Raw genomic sequence first — 19,660 nt, 5'->3', positions numbered from 1 at the left:
AACTAAATAAACAAAAAGAAAAAAAAAAAAATAAAAACGATAGTAGCGCTATTGTGGTATTTATAAATATTAATTATTCTATTGTCATTAAAATTTTATTTTTATGACGAATTAAATAGTCATTATAATAATGCTTTTAAAAAAAATAAACAAATAAATATTACAATAAACAATAAAATATCAACATTAAATTTCTAAATTAAAGAAAAATAAAATAATAATAATGACAAATGAAAGTGGAATCATTACTTTATCTTCTGATGAGGAAGAAACACAATCTGCTCCCTTAGAGGTTAGTTTTTATTATTTTTAATTTATCATATTGTAAATATTATTATTTATTATTTATATAATTATTATTTATAAAATTTAAATATATATTTCAGACATCTACAAGTAATCCAAATAAAACAATGACGAAAATTGATGAAAAAAAATTATCAAAAAAAAGATCAGGATCTCCAATAATACCTGATAAATCAACGATAAAAAAACGTATAGTTTTAACTACAATACAAAAACCTGATGAAAATGATAATTCAGATAAATTAGATTTATTAAAACCTGGATTAGTAGAATGTGAAAGAAGACCAGTTAAAAAATCAAGTGAAGAATTATTTACAATGTTTATTGGACAATGTCTTAAACGTAAACGTTCACCATCAATGGATAAAATAGTATCAAAATTAAAAAGACATTATGAACAAATGGATGAAAAATATGCACAATGTGAATCATTTATTAATTTATTAAATGAAAAACGTGAAAGTCTTATGAATTCTGATAAACATTTATATACAAATATATCATGTATTGATGATGAAATGAAAAATTACAAAAAAGGTAAAAATAAAATAGCTGAAGTATATTTAAGTATACCAGGACCATCAACATCAAAACAAGATGATAATATTATTACAAAAACAATACAACAAACTACAAATGATAAAATGAAACATGAAAATAAAAAAGTACATAAAATAATGTTAACAATGGCAGAATGTCGTGAAAGAATAAAAAAATTAGAAGAAGCTGAAGTTGATTTTGATGATGAAAATAATAGTAATTATATTAAATTAGAAAAATATAAAACAAGAATAACAGAATTACATTATAAACTTTGTGAATTAACTGGTGAAAGTAAAGATGCAAATAGATCATATTTACGTCCAAAACATTTTAAAGTTACTAAAATACCAAGTGTTGATCAAGCTATTAATAGTTTTATAAATAAAAAATTAAAAAATAGAACTGATAAAACATATTCAACAGTAAATTCTGTTATATTTCCTGATTATAATGATATATTTGATTGTATTAATAATTGTAATAATAAACAAAAATTAGGAATGACAACAAAAGCAATGAGATCACTTGCTAAAAGTTCATTTGAAGAACTTGGTCAACAATTACAACGTGAAAGAGAACTTGATTATTGGGATACATTTTCAATGTGGTTTAAAGAAGATGAAGATCCAGCTAAAATTAATCTTGATTTACGTGCAAAATTAGATCGTAATCGTGAAGAAGGTGAAGAAAAACTTAAAAAATTATTTGATGAATATGTTGTTAGACAAGAAAAAGCTATTGATGAGCCTGACGATGATGATGATGATGATAACGATGATGATGAAAAAAGTTCAGAAAAAATGGATGAAGATGATGATGAAGATGATGAAGATAATAATAATGATGAAATTGATAATATTGATGATTGGGAAATGAGTGATGAAATTGAAGAAGAAAAAATGGATACTAAAAGTGACACAGAACCAATCAAAGATAATGAAATTAATGATATAGATACAGATTGTGATAAAAATAATACTAAAGAAATATTAAATAATAATAAAACTGATGAAAATATAAATAATCATGATAAAAAGAATAATGATAATGATGAAGAAGAAGATGAAGATGAAGAATTACAAATAATTCAAGATAATACAGTTAAAGAAATATCATTTGATAATTCAAAACCTCAAGATAATAAAATTATAAAACAATTAATGGATAATTCAAAAATAACTCATGATAAGAAAATTATAAAAAAACCAATTGATAATATAAATACAAGTCTAGATAATAAAATTAAAGAAAAATCAATTGATAATTTAAAAACAAGTCAAGATAATAAAATTACAGAAAAATCAATTGATAATTTAGCTGTTGTTATAGAAAATATTCGAGTTGAATCATTTAAAAAAGTAGCAGACAATATAGTTAGTAATTTAACAGTTGATAATACAGTTGCAAATGATATTGCAGTTGTTAATTTAACTGATGCAAATGATATTGCAGTTGTTAATTTAACTGATGCAATTGTTAATTTAAATGATGCTGTTGACAGTATTAATAATACCGTTAAATCATCAGTAAATTCAATTGAAAAAAAAACAATTGATAAAAAAACCGATGAATTACCTAAAAAATCAAATTTTTTAGAAGTTATTGTTGATTCAAGTGATATTATTGACAAGCCTGAAATTGATTTAAGAGATGATGAAAAAATTGCACCAACTCCTGATTCTACAACATCAGAGTCAAATATTGCATTGAAAGATATTGAAGGTTCGTGATTTATTTATATTTTTTATTCAATAAGAAATGCATGAAAAAATAGAAAATAGAAAATAGAAATAAAAAAAAAAAAAAATCATTAAAACGTGTGTTATATATCATTTTTTAGTAATCGAGGATAATATTGAAACGAAGATTGATGAAAATATTGAATGTGAGACAGCAATAAAACCACAACAACCAATGTTAAAACTAAGATCATTTGCTAAACAACCAGATTTTTGGAATAATTCACAAAATACTATTGATGCTAAAGTTAGTCCAAAAAAAACAGTTAATAATGAAGAACCGATTGTACTTGTTAATCTTGATGATGATGATAATTCAATTCAAGTACTACCACCACCACCACCACCACAAGTACCAATAACTACAAGACTTAAAAATGCAAAAGGTAAATTTAAATTTTATATTATTTAGCTTTAAGAAAACACATATGATACTTGTCTTAAATATTTTCTAATATTTTTCTTTTTTTTCTATCACTTTTTTTTTAGTAATTGGTTTAGCATTAAATTCAACTGATAAACAACCAAAAATAATTAAAAAATTACAATTAAATCCGTTAGCAAGTCGTTCATTGATACAATTAAAAAATGCTAAAACTGGCTTACCTCGACTTCTCAAGAGTGGGCCTTCACCAGGTGTAGTTACAGGAATACGTCAAGTTGTAACAACACAATCATCACGTCCAATTTCAGCAGTTCGTCCATTATCATCAACAATGGTACGTCCATCATTAATGAATTCACAACCAAGACCAGTACCAGCACCAGTTCGTCAGCAACAAAGACAGCCAATTGTTCGTCACGTTGTAAGACCATTAGGTACAAATGTTTGTAAAACTTATGGTTTTACAAAAACAATAACTACTAAACCAGTACCACAACGTATAATCACTGTAAAAAATACTTCCACAACACCATCATCATCATCATCATCAACAATATCATCACCAACTGCATTGTCTAGAGTTGCAGTTAGAGCTGAAGGTTCTGGAACTTTAAATTTAGTTCCAGTTACTTTAAAAAATGGTACATGTACAACTATTAATCGAACTGTAAATAATACAAAATCATAATAATATTAAATTGTTTGTTAATTAATTTAGGATATTTATATATTTCGATAAAAAATTATTTTTCCACAATTTCAATTATTATTGTTTTTTTAGAAATTAATGTATAATATAATTAAAAATATAACACGCGAATTAATAAAAAAAAAAAGAAAAAACATTTATTGTAAAATATTTGTAATAATTTTTTTTGATAAACCATTTGTTGGATCCATAAGTTTTTCCATTATATCAAAGTGATCAGTATTATTTCTATATAAAATAAATTCTACTTGATCCACCATATCAATGAGTTTCTGTAAATTAATTAATAATTAATTAATTAATAATATAATAATTTTAATTATTTAATTTACCTTTGAATAATTTTTTGATTCTTCAATGAATTTTGGAGCATCACATTCTCCAACAACAATTAATGCCTTAATATTATTAAGTAAAATTGGATATTTTACATTAACATGATTAAAACTTAATGTTTCAATTTCTTTTTTCGTTAATTTAAGTGGTATATTATAGCTTGTTGTTAAAAGTGGTTCAAGACTATAAATACCACCAATAAGGATAATACCTTTTATTAATTTTAAACAATTCTCTTGAGCCATTTCTGATTGCCATTCTGAATCATAAAGTATACATGCTGCTAAATGAGCACCAGCACTATGTCCACCAATCCAAATAGTCTTGGTTCCTTGAGCATAACATAATTTAACAATTTTTTCAATTGCTAATTTTATTTCTGCTACAATATCACTGAGTGTTACTGAAAATATAAATATTTATTGTTATTAAATTGTCGTTTTTTTTTCATGATGTGTATTGTGATTTGTAAATTACCTGTTGGACAAAGATCATAGCCAATATTGAATACCTTGATGCCTTTTGAAACAAGTGTTTCAATATGAAAACCAGAATATTGTTTGCTACATTCTTGCCAATAACCACCATGAATAAAAATAAATACTGGAACATCTAAAATATATATAAATATAATTATTAAATATATAATGAAAAAATAATGTTAATTAAAACTGCATAAATACCATTCGAAAGATTTATTCCATAAATATCATATTTGGTGTTATCAGTTGAACCATATGGTACATCTAATTTACAAGCAATTTTTTTTCTACAATCATTTGTAACTAAAAGATAAAAAAATTATTGTTAGAATAATAATACAAGGTAAAAAATTAATTATTATCAATTATAAAAAATTACCTTTTACAGCATAATCATTGAAATATGATAGCAACTCTGTACTATCAAATCTTTTGCTCCAGGAGCTGGGTGAGTATGCTTTTTCGTGTTCCTTAAAAAAAAAAACATTACAAATTGAAATTAAAAGGAATTTAAAATTTTTTTTTAAAATCATATTTAACTTATATAATTTACCATATCAATAGCCATTTTTTTTTTCGATTGATTGCTTGTAAAAGTCAAGTTTTACTAATGATATTTAATCCCGAAATATTTTTTTATCTCATTTTTTTTTTTATATTTCATAATAAAAAAAAAATTAATCAATTTAAAAAAATGTGGAAAAAAAGTTAACGTTGTAAACCCGACTTTACAAGGCTGTGATTGGTCCAATAACTAAGAGACATTTTTTTTTTTTACACCCATGGTTTACACTCACATTTTTTTTTTTTTATATTTATAATCGGCTACAAGCGATTTGTGGTTATGTTAAATATTTAATTTAATTATTAACAACAATAATGAGTAATTAATATTTAACTGTAGACAAAAATAATAATATTATAAAAATATGACAAGTTTATTAAAAGTATGCTCTGGCATCAATATTTTTACAAGCTTTTTAAAACCAAGGTAAATAAACTTGTGATTTATCAATTATATTTTTTATACCCTAGTTAAATAATATATATTTTTTTCTTTTAGAGCTGAAGTATTAACAATACCTATTCGTGGAAGAAAGCTACTAATAAATCATACTCCAAAAAAAAGAATACCACCCTGGTTACCCAAACAAAATCGAACGGTATTTAAATGAAAATAATATATATATTTTTTAATGTCTATTAGTTAACTAATAAAATGACTTACTTGTTTGTTTGTTTTTTTTGATAAAAGCCTACACGAGATGATGTGACATGTGAAAATACAAAATTCATAAAAGATATTGTTGAGTCAAAGTATGGACTTGCTGATCCAGCAAGTGGATGTTATTCACCTCTTAAAGTAGCACCAATTGAACCAAACAAAGAATGGACAACTCAATCAAGACGTACTGGTGTTATTGCCAGAAAAATTGGAATATATCCTGTATGGTTAAAAACTGGTGAACGAGTTTTAGCTACTCTGCTTCATGTAAGAAACGAAAAAAAACATATAAAATTATTATGAATCATCTATGTATAAATTATTTGACTAATAATAATTATTTAATTTGTTCAACTCAGGTTTGTGATAATCATGTTATCAAATATATTCCACCTGAAGAATGGGATCCAAAAATTCGTACAAGACATATTATTCCTAAAAGAAAATTAGGATGTTTGGTTGTTGGTGCTGATAGTGTTGATCCTCAAACAGTAAATAATTGAATAATTATTTTTCAAAAACAATAATGTAAAAATATCAATTGACAATACATATTATTTTTTTTTATTATTTACCAGGTTACCAAGCAATATTGTGGACTATTTTCTGATGCAGGTGTTATGCCAAAACGTTTATTATGTCGATTTGCAGTTTCTCCTGATGCAGCACTTCAACCAGGTACTCCTCTTATGGCTTCACATTTTCAACCAGGTGAAATTGTTGATATACGAGCTAAAACGTAATTATTTTTTATACACATATTACATTTATTATGACATTAATAATTATTAAATTAATTATTTGTTTTTACTTTTTGTTTTTTCAAAGAATGGATCGTGGTTTTCAAGGTGTAATGAAACGTTGGGGATTCAAAGGTATGCCAGCAACTCATGGACAAACAAAAACTCATAGACGTCCAGGTAATATTGGTTCAGGAAGTTCACGTGCACGTGTTATGCCAGGTACAAAATTACCAGGTCATATGGGTAATAGATACAGAATGTTTCGTGGTGTTAAAGTAAGTTGAAATATTTTAATAACTTTTTCATAAAAAAGTACCACAATATATTAATACTTAAATATTAATATTGTTTTAGATTTTAAGAGTCAACACAAAACACAATGTCATATGGGTACTTGGACAAGCACTTCCTGGTGAAACAAATAGTCTTCTTCAAATTTATGATACACTATTACCAAGAAAAAAATTTGCAAAAACTGAACTTAAACCACATTTTCCAACATATATACCTGGTGATGATAATATTTTACCAGAAAACATGTATCGTGATGATGTTCATCAACTTGATTCACCATCAATTGAATATGCAATTGAAGAACAAAAATAAATTACCTAAAAATAAATGTAAAAATAAAAAAAATTAATAAAATTTTAAAACAATTCATTAAATAACAATTTATAATTATTTTATCAATAGTTTATTATTAACTATTATTTATGAAAAAAGATTTATTAATTTTAAATGATTAAATAAAAAATAAATAAAATTCTTAATGATATTTAAAAATTTTATCTAACAATTTTTCAATATTTTATTATTGTAAAAAGGAAAGAAAAAAAAAATATATATTTTTTTTTTTACTCGTTAGATTATTAAATATTATTCTCGTTGTTGATTTATTTATGACTTAATCATTTAATTATTAAATTCATTACTATATACGTTAATTCATTTTAGTAATCAATTTTTTTTCTTCTTGTTTATTTATTTGTTTTATTATTTATATAAATGAAATATCATTGAACCAAGAGACAATAATGCGAACAACTTACTAAGCAGTGTTTATTCTATTTAATTATTAATTCTATTAATTACGTATAAAAAAAAAAGAAAAGAAACAAACAAATTGATACTAATAATAATATAAGTAGTATAACAATAATTACGTCAATATAACTTAAAATTTAATTCAATTTATTCGTTTATTTTGTAAAAAGTAATAATAATAAAAATAAATTTTATTATATGATAAATATATAAAAATATTAAAGATTGGAAGAGAAAAATTTAAGAACAAGCATTTTATATGATTTTTAAATACTTGAACATTATTTATTTTATTTTGAAATTAAAAAAAAAATAAATATTATTCAGTTATGACAATGAAATTTTCTTGTTAAATATTACAATTTATTATTATGTTGTATATATTCAAAAGGAAGATTGTGTCATTTTTATTATTATTATCATTTTACTAAAAAAAAAATGTGCAGAAAAATTAACACTGCTTTTACTTGTTTGATTAAAAAACAAAAAAAAACAAAAAAAAAACACAAAAAATTAATCTTCTTGGTTCAATGGTTTTTTTTTTTTTTTCTTTCGTTTTTAATACGATGATGTGTGTAAAATCATACACGAATTATGATTGCAAATAATTAAAAAAAAAAAAAAATATTAGTACAAGAATTACTTGTATCCATTATCGCAATAAAATATGTATAATTGGTTTTTTTTTTTCTTTTCTTTTTTTCTTGTGTTTGTTATGTATAAAGAAAGGGATATAAAAAAAAAAAAAAAAAAAAAGAAAAAAAAAATTAGCTTTACATGAATATTTGCGATTGACAATACACAGTTTTAACATTTTATTTTGAATGAAATTAAAAAAAAAAAAAAAGAAAAAAACGTTGTTCAAAATTTAAAATCTTTGGAGATGTTTGCCAATGGATCAAATTCGAATGTTCCTTCACCAACTTGGGGCTCAAGATTTGTATCATCAGTCTGAAATAAATAAATAAAATAATATTAAAAAAAAATATTTGATGTTTTTTTAATTATTTAATATAATATTTTTTCTTTTTTCTACTTACGTCTTCAGAGAAGTATTGCTCAATGATATCATAAGCTAATTTATAAACATCTACATTTTCATGATTTTGTAATGATTCAATTTTATCCAAACCAGAACATTCTTCAATCATATTTGCCAATTGTTCAACATCTGGACCAGCAACTTTGAGCATATTATGTATACCATCAAGTACAACTTGTACAACTTGTACATCTTTGCATGATAATAAATCACAAAATGGTTCAATAACACCTTCATGAATAAGTCTTGCAACTTGATCTCTATTACCACTTATCGTAAAATTACTAATAGCCCAAGCTGCTTCTTTTTGTGTTTGAAAATCTGATTTTGATAAATTACGTATTATAAGTGGTAATAAACCAGCATCAATAACAGCACCAACTTGTGATTGATTACCAGCAGTTATATTTGATAAAAACCATACAGCTTCTTTACATATTTTATCTTTACAATGAGTCAATAAATTTGGAAAATGTGATAATGCACCACAATTCAAAACAGTTTGTGTTTGATCATCAGTACCAGTTACAATATTACCAACAGCTCTTAATGCTGCTGTTTGTAATTTAACTTCTTTATGTGATAATAATGGTATTAATCTTGGTACAACACCACTATCAATAACCATTTGTATTTGTTCATTACCACCATCAGTTAAATAACTTAATGCCCATACTGTATCAACAAGTATATTAACATCTGTATGATGTATAAGTATATTTAATGCTGGTAATAATTCTTTAATTGTTTGTACTGGTGGTGGTGGTTCTTTATTTCTGCATAAATTAACAATAACCCATGTTACATTACGTAAAAATGTAATTGGTATATCAGGTTTAATAAATGTTAATAATGGCTGTACAACACCACGTTGAATAACATAATCTCTTGGTACTGGACCATCACCAATAATATTACCTAATGCCCATACAGCTTGTTCACAAACATTTTGTTGACTTGATGTTAATAATTGAAGAAATAATGGTACAGCACCAGCAGCAACAACTGCTTGAGTTTGTGATGATGTACCACTTGCAATATTTGTCAATGCCCATGCAGCTTCAAATTGAAGTGATGGATTGTCATGTTGTTCAAGACAATGTACTAATATTGGTAATATACCACTTTCAATTAATGGATCTATTGGTGGATTTCTATCAGATGATAATAATTTACGAGCTGATTGTACAGCTTGTAATTGTTCAACTGGATCTGAACTTGCTGCTTTTTGTACAAGTTCAACTAAATTAGTTGTTGATAATGTTTTTTCAATATCATCCTCATCTAAAATTTACAAACATAATATATATTTTATTAATTAATATATTTAATTTAATTTATTATTAATTTATTTAAATAAAAAAAAATTATTCATACCAGTTGAATCTGTTATTGGTACATTTCGTCTTTTTTGTAAAGTTTCTTCACGTTTATTTTTACGAAGTTCAACTGTCACTTCATTTCTTCGTCTTCTCATTTCCTATATAAAATAAAACACATTAAAATTAATAAATTAATTCTTTTAAATCACTTTCATTGAGAATAAAATTAAAAAAAAAAAAAGATTAAATATTGAGTAATTTTGTAATTATATTTATACCTTTTAAAAAAAAAAAATGATAACACATTTTAAATGGTAAATTAGATTGATAATAAAAATAATACAAAATAATATATTTCGACATTTTTAATTATTTAACTAATATAATAATATGAACACGAGGCCAAAAATTTATAATAATCATCTGGCACACGTTGGCACCAAGTATGACGCACACTTTTAAAACCCTCAAAAATAATTTTTTATAAAAAAAAAAAAAAAAAAAAAGAATGACCAAAAAAGAGAGAAAAAAAATGATGATAATAATGAATTACTCACATCTTGATCTTTTCCTTTGTTCTTAAACACCATCATGCGACTTTTATTTTGCATTTCGTCCGCCATTTTTTATAGTATTTTTTAAAAAATTATTTATAACAAATTATAAATAATTAATCAACGATGTTCTTGAGACGATCGTAATTGATCGTAATGTCGTCCTGAGTCTTGTGGTCTGTAAACTCAAGGCGTGAGTCTCTCCTGCTCTCTGGCTACTGCTCTCTCTCTCTCTCTTCCTTTCCTAATTTTTTTTTTTTTTTTACTTTTTTCACACAAATGATGTACACCTCATATACGTATATATAAAAATATTACTTGTAATACACTGTGTGTGAAAGATAAACGCAGACTGCAGACAGACATGAGCTGCTAAAAATTGTTGGATTTTTTTTTTTTTTTTCCGTTGAAAATATGCCGGTAAACAGCGCTTCGTGCGCACAGCGCACCAATGAAAATGACAACCGACAACAATTTTATTTTTTACTCCAAAATGTCCTGGAAATAATTAAAAAAAAAAATTATTTAATAAGAAAACAATAACACAACTGATTGTTAATGATTTTCTTTTTTTTTTTTTTTTATTTATTTATTTTGATGTATTATCTACCTGTTTATTAAGATGCGCAATAAAATGATGTTATTTCTGATGAGTTTTTTATGACACACTAAATTATCTATTTAATTGTAAAATTAGTCAGGTTATTTCATGAAAATTTTTCATGAATTTTATGTAAACAGTAGATTTTTTGTCGATTGGGAGAAAAAGAGAGTGAGAGAGAAATATTTAAATAAAATTTTCGTTATCTCTTTTGATATATTGTATCTTTGTTTGATACATTTATATTATAATTAGTTTTCGCAATATTTTTTTTTCTATTGAGAGAGAAAAATCTAGAGAGTAGTGCCATCATTTAACGGATGTTTATATTAACAATTGAATTTTTAAACGTCATTTCCGATAGTCTAAATATAAATGGGCGAGTTCAAAATTTGCGACAGTGTCGCAATTCGTGAGCACGCACGCACACACTCACAAACAGTGCATAGACAAAAAATAAATAAATAAATAAAAAAAAACAACAATGATGATGATGATGATGATTCTTGTTATTTAAATTTCCAATACTACTTTAATAATGGTGAGGGTAATTGATATATAAATATTTATCTATCAGTATAATTTATTTACACAAATGAACTTTGGATTTTCATGACAATAAAAGTATTTTATTACTTTTAAAACATCATATAATAATTATTAAATTTATTTTATTTATTATAAAAAAATGCCTTTACATAAAATTAAAGTTTTGGAACTTGCTGGACTTGCACCAGCTCCATTTTGTGGTATGATACTTGCTGATTTTGGAGCATCAGTAATAACTGTCAACAAGGTAAACAAAAAAAAAAAAGCATTGTTGATGTATTTTTTTAATTAAATACTATATTTTAAATTTATAGACTGGAGAATTTAGCCAGGGTGCACTGCATCATGGTAAAAAATCAATAGCATTAAATCTTAAATCAAAAAAAGGAGCTGAGATATTTAAAAGATTGAGTGATCAAAGTGATATTGTCATAGATCCATTTAGAAAAGGTAGAATGAAAAAATAACAACTATTATATTTTTATTTAACATGCTAATAATAATAATGGTGATGATTAAGGTGTCATGGAAAGACTTGGATTAGGACCTGATGTTTTAACAAAGTCAAATAAAATGTTGATATACGCCAGATTAACTGGTTTTGGTCAAAATGGTCCTTACTCAAAAATGGCTGGACATGATATTAATTATGTTGGATTATCAGGTAATATTATTTATTATTCATTAAATATTTTTTTAAATATTGTAAATAATAAAATTGAATTTTTATTGACAGGTCTATTGTCATTATTTGGTAGAGAAAATCAAAAACCAACACCTCCAGTTAATTTTGCTGCTGATTTTGCTGGTGGAGGTTTAACATGTGCAATGGGAATTATTTTAGCTCTTTATGAACGAGAAAAAAGTCAAATGGGACAAGTTATTGATACATCAATGGTCGAAGGAACAGCATATGTTGGTAGTTGGCTTTTTAGAACTCAAGATCATCCTATGCTGTGGGGAAGACCACGAGGACAAAATCCGTAAGTTTATTTTGTTTTTTTTCTTTTAATTAAAAAACAAATAAACTTTGATGTTAATTAATGATTTTCATTTACAAGATTGGACACTGGTGTACATTTTTATGATACTTATGAAACTCAAGATGGAAAATTCATGGCAGTTGGTGCTTTAGAGCCTCAATTTTATAATATATTACTTGAAAAACTTAATTTAACAAATGATCAACTTCCACAGTATGAAAATTTTGAAAAAAATCGTGAAAAACTTGGTGTTATATTTAAACAAAAAAAACAAGATGAATGGAGTAAAATATTTGATGGTAGTGATGCTTGTGTAACACCAGTTTTATCAATTGATCAAGTTAAAAATCATCCACATAATAAAGCATTAGATAGTTTTTATTATGATGATAAAAGTGGTAATATTATTCCAAAACCATCACCACGTTTATCAAGAACACCTGGACAATCAAAAGCTATTAATTTTACAAGTCCAGCTGCTGGAGAAAATACAAGAGAAATACTATCAGAAAATGGTTTTAAACCTGAAGAAATTGAAGATTTTTTATCAAATGGAATTGTCCAACAAGTTAATAGAAAATCAAAATTGTAATTGAACAAGAAAAATATCATATATATTTTATAATTGTTGTTATTTTTTACTTTAGACTAAAAAAAGTGGTCGTTTCGTTGATGAACTTTACAGGTAGATTGCTTACTTAAATTATCACATAATACATAAATCAAAATAAAAACAAAGCAGAATGACCTGAAGAACATATTACGAAGTATCATGGGGTTTTAAACAACATCATGAATGCAATTACATCACGACAATTATTAATTTTTAAAAAATCCTACCTTTTTAGTAGATGCTCGTCTTTCCAACCTTGTTATCAAAACGCTCCAACGTCATGTAGTAGTTTATGATGATTCTCTATAATCAGTAACGTTGTGTAGTAGATCATGATGGTTTTATCTGATCAGCAGTACAGGTTCAATGATCATTGATCACACTGGATCACACATAACACAAACACTACACGCACAAACACTTTTCACCACTATCACCACTTTTACACGACAAAAAATTTATATGGTTTATAAATGAATTTAGTTTTTTTTTTTTATATTAAATTACCATTAATAGTTTATACTTGTTGACTTGATAATTCACTTATTAATATTATTATATACTTTTGAAATAGTTTATTATTGTTATTATTTCGAAACGATTTATCACTTTGCAAAGAAGATCTTGAGCCGATTGTCGTAACATTCTTTCTAGTAGAGGCAGTTTTTTCTTGAAACTCTGAACAGCGACATATGTGTTTCTATTGTGAGCAACAACAGCGGCTGACATCAAAGCAAATTTTAATAAACTTTGATAAAGCTCAACAAAAACAAGTTAATGTTCACCAATAACAAATTAACAACAATTGAACCATAAGTGGTACATTAAGAGTCAATAATACCAGCACCATGTGATGTTACTGATTGTTGTTCCTGTAAAAGATTGATAAAATCATATTAGGTAACTCATGAGACGTTGTATTTCATTTAAACTAGACAATTTTTCAATTAAATTGCCCATGCAAAATGTAAATAATCAAGTAATCAGAGATTCATCATTGTTGAGGCATAAGCATATCATGTAGATGGTGACAATGCTTGGTGTTTGTTGCTGGTTCAATCGTACCAGTATTTTATGATTATTAAATTAACAAATGGTTCAAAATTAATTAGATTTATTTATGAACCACTTGATAACGTAAACTAAAATTAACGTACCTTATCATATTATATTTATTAACATCATTAACATGAGTATTTTCCATGTTGTAATTTAACATACAAGCTGCCTCCGTTGTTATATGTAATAAAGCAATATTAATGCTATTGCCATAGATGAATGTGACACAACTGTAACAATAAATCAATTAACTGTTATTGGCCAAGTATAAGACTATATTTTAATTTTTAAAAATATAAAAAAAGTACTCACTTTACTCTAAGATGATATTGGCCTCAATGACAAAGCAATTTAGTCATTTTTTCGGTCCCAGTTACAGCAATTGTGTTTTATAAACTACATTAACACATTAGACGTTCCAGTCATACTTTTTGTTATCTGTGAACATTAAAAATATTAAATAAACATTATGTTATAATTTTTTTTCAAACTGGAGTAATTATTTTAACAAGAATGAAAGTGATATTATTAAAGTTATGGTAAATTAATAAATAAATGATGATTAAACAAACAAATAAATAGTGAATGTTTAAAAAATAGATAAATAAATAAAATTAACAGTAAAAAAACAAGTCTCGAAGTTAAAAAATAAAGACTAAACACTGATAATAAAAACTGACAAAGATCATACAAAGGAAAAATAATATTGAAATATTTCATATTTTTTTGATTGTTATTAATAAAAAAACGATTATTATACAACAAAGATGCTACAACAATGCCATGTATAACAAATATTTGTAAATATTTATAAATAAATTGACAAGTTCTTTGTCTTTGAAACAATGACAATCTAATCTCAAATAATTATTTTGTTTTTGGCTTAATTATTGATAAAAACAACGTAATTATGTTTGTTTATGCGTTAAATAATTAATAACAGTGAAAAAACACGATATTTACATACCATTTGTTCGCTGTTTAACAATTTAAGATTTGCCATTGTCAGCTCCAAGGTCATTGACAGGTCCATTAATTTTCGACAAAAATCACAAGTATCTGCAACAAGTTATATCACAATGAGTTCAGAAAAATTTATTTAATCGATTTAATAACAATTTAGAATTATTTAACATTTATTATTGCAAAAAAAAAGACTTTAACTCCATCTAAAATGACAATCTAACTTCAAAAAATTAACTTTTTTTTAAAATTAATTATCGATAAAAATAACGTAATTATGTTTGTTTATGCACTAAATAATTAATAACAATAAAAAGACCCGATATTTACATACTATTTGTGCATTATTTAACAAATTAACAATTGCCTTTGTCTGCTAAAACGTCATTGACAGGTCCATTGATTTTGCTCAAAATTCACAAAACTTTACAATAATTTATATCACATTTTGTTCAGAAAAATTTAATTAATCGATTTAACAACAATTTATAATTAATTAACAATTATTATTGCACAAATAAGTGCAAAAAGTCACAACACTGAACGACACAAGTTCTCTCTCTAACAAAGGCGCGGCCATTTTGGATTTCAGAAAAAAATTTCTCACGCCATCTAGCTGAAAAATTACCGACTAAGTAAAAATTGTCGATAAGTAGAAATTTTAAAATATTGACGCGGCCATTTTGATTTTAGAAAAAGTTTCTTGCGCCATCTAGCTGAAAAATTATCAACTACTATTTAGTCGATAAGTAGAAATTAATATATCGACAAGTAAAAAAATTTTTGGAAGCTAAATTTGAAATAATACTTGTCGTGATATAAAATTTGTGTACTCTATAAACTGAGTACTTTGCGTGATTCTAAATTAAACAAATATCTTGAATAACAGCCCCAAACAAAAATTAATTTATAAATATTGAGCAATGAATGTTACTATGATTAATATAATTATTTGTGACGTAGTTGTAATTGAATAAAATATATACATATATATACATACCTCCAATACACATGTTCCAGCCATCCTGGCACATCCTGGGCTTCTGAGTCATCGTCATCTGGAAAAACAAGTTTTGACCAGTTTTGGCAGTCACATGACGGAGAGACGACAGCGCCCTTTAAGTCAGTCCCATCATATATATCTGCAGTCCGCAAAACTTTCCGGTCAGTACATCTTGAGCCCTTACGGAGTGAACAGCACTTGGAATCAGTCGGTCCTGTAAAATAATTTAGAAGTTTGGTTATTCGGTATTCAAAGCGTATATGCTGCACGTGCAGCCTCGTGGTTTTTTAATATAAAAAAAGGGTTAAGTATTTTTTTAAAGTTATTTTTTCAATGAGTTGAAATAATTTTAATAATTCAAAGAATATTTTAAGAATATTTTTTTGTTTTTACATTATAAAATATTAGTCTTTGAATTATTAAAATTATTTAAACTCTTTAAAATTATATTTGTAAAAGGGATGCTGGAACAGACAAGACCTCCACGTGGTGCATCCCGGGTCATGCTAAGAAGTCTGTTAATCACTCGAGTGATCATAGCGGGGTAGAAATAAGTAAATGCGTGAATTAATTAACGATAGCGGTTTAGCGATTGAGTACTCATAGCGTGATATTTAATTAGTGTAAAAAAAAAATTTATAATTTATAATATGCATGTATTTTCAAGATTTTTCAGGATTTTATTTGTTTCAGTATGTTCAAGACCATCTAGAAGACTCCCTGGGGCGCACCTTCTCTTTCAGGATTTCCAGGATTGTACGATTTTTGATTCTTAATTATTTTCAAGACTAAGGTATTTCAAGATTTTATACTATTTTTCAAGTTTTTTATACATATAATTCAAGACTGTAATATTTTTAACATTTTAATACTTTCAGGATTTTCAAGGCCTTTTCCGGATACGAGAGGATGAGGAGTGCACTCAATTAGAATCATCGTCGTCGTTCCATGCTGCCGGAGGACTCTCGAGACAACTCTTCGTGTTATTGCTGCTCTTCAATGGACTCAAGGATTTCAATAATTTCAGGCATTTAATATACACAAAATTTTAATATTTCTATGATTTAATGTTTTTCAGGACCATCAGGACTTTCAAGGCTGCTGCTGCTGCTGCTGGGAATCATCTACATGGCTTTGCTGAGGGAATTTCATCGGATTGGATTGGATTACTGGGACCTATACTTCGACGGGGCTTTAATACGATCGGGCATTTGAAATATATTTTAAATTTTAATATTTTTACAATTTCATGTGTTTCAGGACCATCAGGATTTTCAAGGCTGCTGCTGGGAATAACCTACTCGGATCATCATCTACATGGCTTTGCTGAGAGAATTTCACCGGACTGGATTGGATTACTGGAGCTTATACGTCGACAATTTTTACATGACTTTGCTGTTTTTTTGAGGGTTTTGCTGTTCGCTATCATATGGTAAGTTCCTCTAGATCAAGACTGACTAGTTGTAATATTATATTAACCCATCCCGGAAAAGTGCTTTAATATCCTTGAAGTTACAAAAAAAAAAATTATTGATATTTTTTTTGTAGCTTCTCGTCGTTCCAAACTATTATTTTATTTTTTATTTGTTGTTTAGATTCATTTTGATTTGATTTTAAAATAATCATATTAATTTTTTTATGCCAAATTAAATGGTGGTAGTGTGACAGTCAAAATGGATTAACCCTGTCTTCCTCAAACAGAGTAGACGGGGGTGATTAGGATGTATATTATTATCTATCGTAATAATTTATAATAGATGAATTATTACCCTTTTTCATTTGCGATGTATATGTTATAGTATGTAAGGTTTTTTTTATTTGACATTAAATGCACTTTTCCAAAGGAAATTTAATGATTTTCGTGATATTAATATTTGTAAGACTTTATGTTTTTCAGGATTTTCAAGATCATTGGGAGGACCACTTTCCGGATACGAGTGCACTCATTTAGGATGACCGACGTGACTTTGCTGATGAAAGACGACCTGGACAACTTCTTCGTGGGATTGCTGCTTTCTAAGGCTCAATGATTTCAATATTTTCAAGCATTTAATATTTTTCCAATTTTATCTGTTTCAGGATCTTCGAGACTTGCTAGATAACTACCTATAGGACGCAACTTCGTCGTGTGATTGATTTATTTTAAGACTTGGGATTTTATCAATTTCAGGTAGTTATATATTTATTTTTAACATGTTTTATTTAATATTTTTTATTTTCAAGATTTTAATATTAGTTTTTAATTTTCAGGATCTACGAGAATTTCTACAGATGACTACCAGCAGGACGCAACTTCTTCCTAGAATTGGTGATTTTCGAGGCTTGGAGTAGGCTTTATTATTTTTAGGTAATTATATATATTTTTTTTTATATTTAATATTCAATATCTAATTTTTAATAATTTCAGAATTGTAATATTTATTTTTAATTTTCAGGATCTTCGAGGACTTCTACAAATGACTAGCAACAGGACGCAACATCTTCGTGGGTTTGGTGATTTTCGAGGCTTGGGGTTTTATTATTTTTAGGTAGTGATATATATATATTTTTTTACGTTTAATATTTAATCTTTAATAATTTCAAGATTGTAATGTTAATTTTTAATTTTCAGGATCTACGAGAATTTCTTCAGATGACTACCAGCAGGACGCAACTTCTTCGTGTGATAGCAGCTTTTAAAGACTTCATTTTATTATTTTTAGGTAATTATATATTTATTATTTAAATTTAATATTTTAAGATTTTAATATCAATTATTAATTTTCAGGATTTTCGTTTACGAGTGCACTCATTTAGGATGACCAACGTGACTTTGCTGATGGAAGACGACTTGGACAACTTCTTCGTGGGATTGCTGCTTTCTAAGGCTCAAGCATTTAATATTTTTCAAGCAATATTTTCAAGCATTTAATATTTTTCCAATTCTATCTGTTTCAGGATCTTCGAGACTTGCTAGATAACTACTTGCCGGACGCAACTTCTTCGTGTGATTGATTTATTTTAAGACTTATGGGGATTTTATTAATTTCAGGTAGTTATATATTTATTTTCAACATGTTATATTTAATATTTTTTATTTTCAAGATTTTAATATTAATTTTTAATTTTCAGGATCTTCGAGACCTTCTGGATGACTGCCTGGGCCCAACTTTTTCGTGTGATAGCAGTTTTTGGAGACTTTAGAATTTTATTATTTTCAGGTATATTTATATATTTATTATTCAACATTTAATATTTAATATTTTGAAGATTTTAATATTAGTTTTTAATTTTCAGGATCTTCGTGACCAACATGGCTATGCTGATGGGATGGACTACCTGGACAACTTCTTCGTGGGATTGCTGCTCTTCAAGACTCAAGGATTTTTATAGTATCTTCAGGAATTTAATATACTTACAAGATTTTAATATTTTTACGATTTTATTTGTTTCAGTATCTTCAAGACCTTCTAGATG

At 26.2% G+C, this 19,660-nt stretch overlaps 5 protein-coding genes across 9 annotated transcripts; 3 read left to right on the top strand and 2 right to left on the bottom strand.

Annotated features, from left to right (window-relative positions):
- The first annotated feature begins 80 nt into the window (after nucleotides 1-80).
- On the top strand, nucleotides 81-3,884 carry LOC122853529 (probable serine/threonine-protein kinase kinX). The gene is made up of 4 exons (XM_044154033.1): nucleotides 81-292; nucleotides 387-2,571; nucleotides 2,690-2,974; nucleotides 3,078-3,884. Exons 1-4 carry the CDS (start codon nucleotides 224-226, stop codon nucleotides 3,659-3,661), a joined length of 3,123 nt encoding a protein of 1,040 aa, XP_044009968.1. The 5' UTR covers nucleotides 81-223; the 3' UTR covers nucleotides 3,662-3,884.
- Nucleotides 3,820-5,191, bottom strand: LOC122854096 (kynurenine formamidase). Its single transcript, XM_044154511.1, has 6 exons — nucleotides 5,054-5,191; nucleotides 4,880-4,970; nucleotides 4,702-4,803; nucleotides 4,496-4,630; nucleotides 4,015-4,421; nucleotides 3,820-3,954 (listed from the first exon to the last, which is right to left on the bottom strand). The coding sequence occupies exons 1-6, from the start codon at nucleotides 5,066-5,068 to the stop codon at nucleotides 3,820-3,822; spliced, it is 885 nt and encodes a 294-aa protein (XP_044010446.1). The 5' UTR covers nucleotides 5,069-5,191.
- A 103-nt stretch (nucleotides 5,192-5,294) lies between these two features.
- On the top strand, nucleotides 5,295-7,142 carry LOC122853946 (39S ribosomal protein L3, mitochondrial). The gene is made up of 7 exons (XM_044154359.1): nucleotides 5,295-5,491; nucleotides 5,564-5,663; nucleotides 5,756-5,992; nucleotides 6,085-6,216; nucleotides 6,304-6,464; nucleotides 6,554-6,743; nucleotides 6,823-7,142. Exons 1-7 carry the CDS (start codon nucleotides 5,430-5,432, stop codon nucleotides 7,072-7,074), a joined length of 1,134 nt encoding a protein of 377 aa, XP_044010294.1. The 5' UTR covers nucleotides 5,295-5,429; the 3' UTR covers nucleotides 7,075-7,142.
- A 923-nt stretch (nucleotides 7,143-8,065) lies between these two features.
- LOC122853819 (importin subunit alpha-4) lies at nucleotides 8,066-15,769 on the bottom strand. 3 transcript variants are annotated; one of them, XM_044154241.1, is made up of 9 exons: nucleotides 15,536-15,769; nucleotides 15,206-15,297; nucleotides 14,551-14,676; nucleotides 14,337-14,468; nucleotides 13,407-14,051; nucleotides 10,437-10,931; nucleotides 9,935-10,037; nucleotides 8,556-9,841; nucleotides 8,066-8,466 (listed from the first exon to the last, which is right to left on the bottom strand). In XM_044154241.1, exons 6-9 carry the CDS (start codon nucleotides 10,500-10,502, stop codon nucleotides 8,377-8,379), a joined length of 1,545 nt encoding a protein of 514 aa, XP_044010176.1. In that variant the 5' UTR covers nucleotides 10,503-10,931; nucleotides 13,407-14,051; nucleotides 14,337-14,468; nucleotides 14,551-14,676; nucleotides 15,206-15,297; nucleotides 15,536-15,769; the 3' UTR covers nucleotides 8,066-8,376. The 3 variants fall into 3 exon arrangements, with proteins under 3 accessions (XP_044010176.1, XP_044010184.1, XP_044010182.1); XM_044154249.1 differs by lacking the exons at nucleotides 14,337-14,468; nucleotides 14,551-14,676; nucleotides 15,206-15,297; nucleotides 15,536-15,769 and having other exon boundaries at nucleotides 13,407-14,096; XM_044154247.1 differs by lacking the exons at nucleotides 13,407-14,051; nucleotides 14,337-14,468; nucleotides 14,551-14,676; nucleotides 15,206-15,297; nucleotides 15,536-15,769 and adding an exon at nucleotides 11,044-11,158.
- Nucleotides 11,529-13,783, top strand: LOC122853923 (alpha-methylacyl-CoA racemase). Of its 3 annotated transcripts, none has more exons than XM_044154342.1 (6): nucleotides 11,529-11,575; nucleotides 11,745-11,830; nucleotides 11,898-12,033; nucleotides 12,104-12,247; nucleotides 12,320-12,566; nucleotides 12,645-13,783. In XM_044154342.1, exons 2-6 carry the CDS (start codon nucleotides 11,786-11,788, stop codon nucleotides 13,156-13,158), a joined length of 1,086 nt encoding a protein of 361 aa, XP_044010277.1. In that variant the 5' UTR covers nucleotides 11,529-11,575; nucleotides 11,745-11,785; the 3' UTR covers nucleotides 13,159-13,783. The 3 variants fall into 3 exon arrangements, with proteins under 3 accessions (XP_044010277.1, XP_044010283.1, XP_044010269.1); XM_044154348.1 differs by lacking the exon at nucleotides 11,529-11,575 and adding an exon at nucleotides 11,640-11,658; XM_044154334.1 differs by lacking the exon at nucleotides 11,529-11,575 and having other exon boundaries at nucleotides 11,706-11,830.
- Nucleotides 15,770-19,660: the final 3,891 nt, after the last annotated feature.

The sequence above is a fragment of the Aphidius gifuensis genome, linkage group LG1 (genome assembly GCF_014905175.1).
Source record: "Aphidius gifuensis isolate YNYX2018 linkage group LG1, ASM1490517v1, whole genome shotgun sequence".
Classification (NCBI taxonomy): domain Eukaryota; kingdom Metazoa; phylum Arthropoda; class Insecta; order Hymenoptera; family Braconidae; genus Aphidius; species Aphidius gifuensis.
Note: the sequence above shows the minus strand (reverse complement) of the source record. Positions and strands in the feature narration are given on the sequence as shown.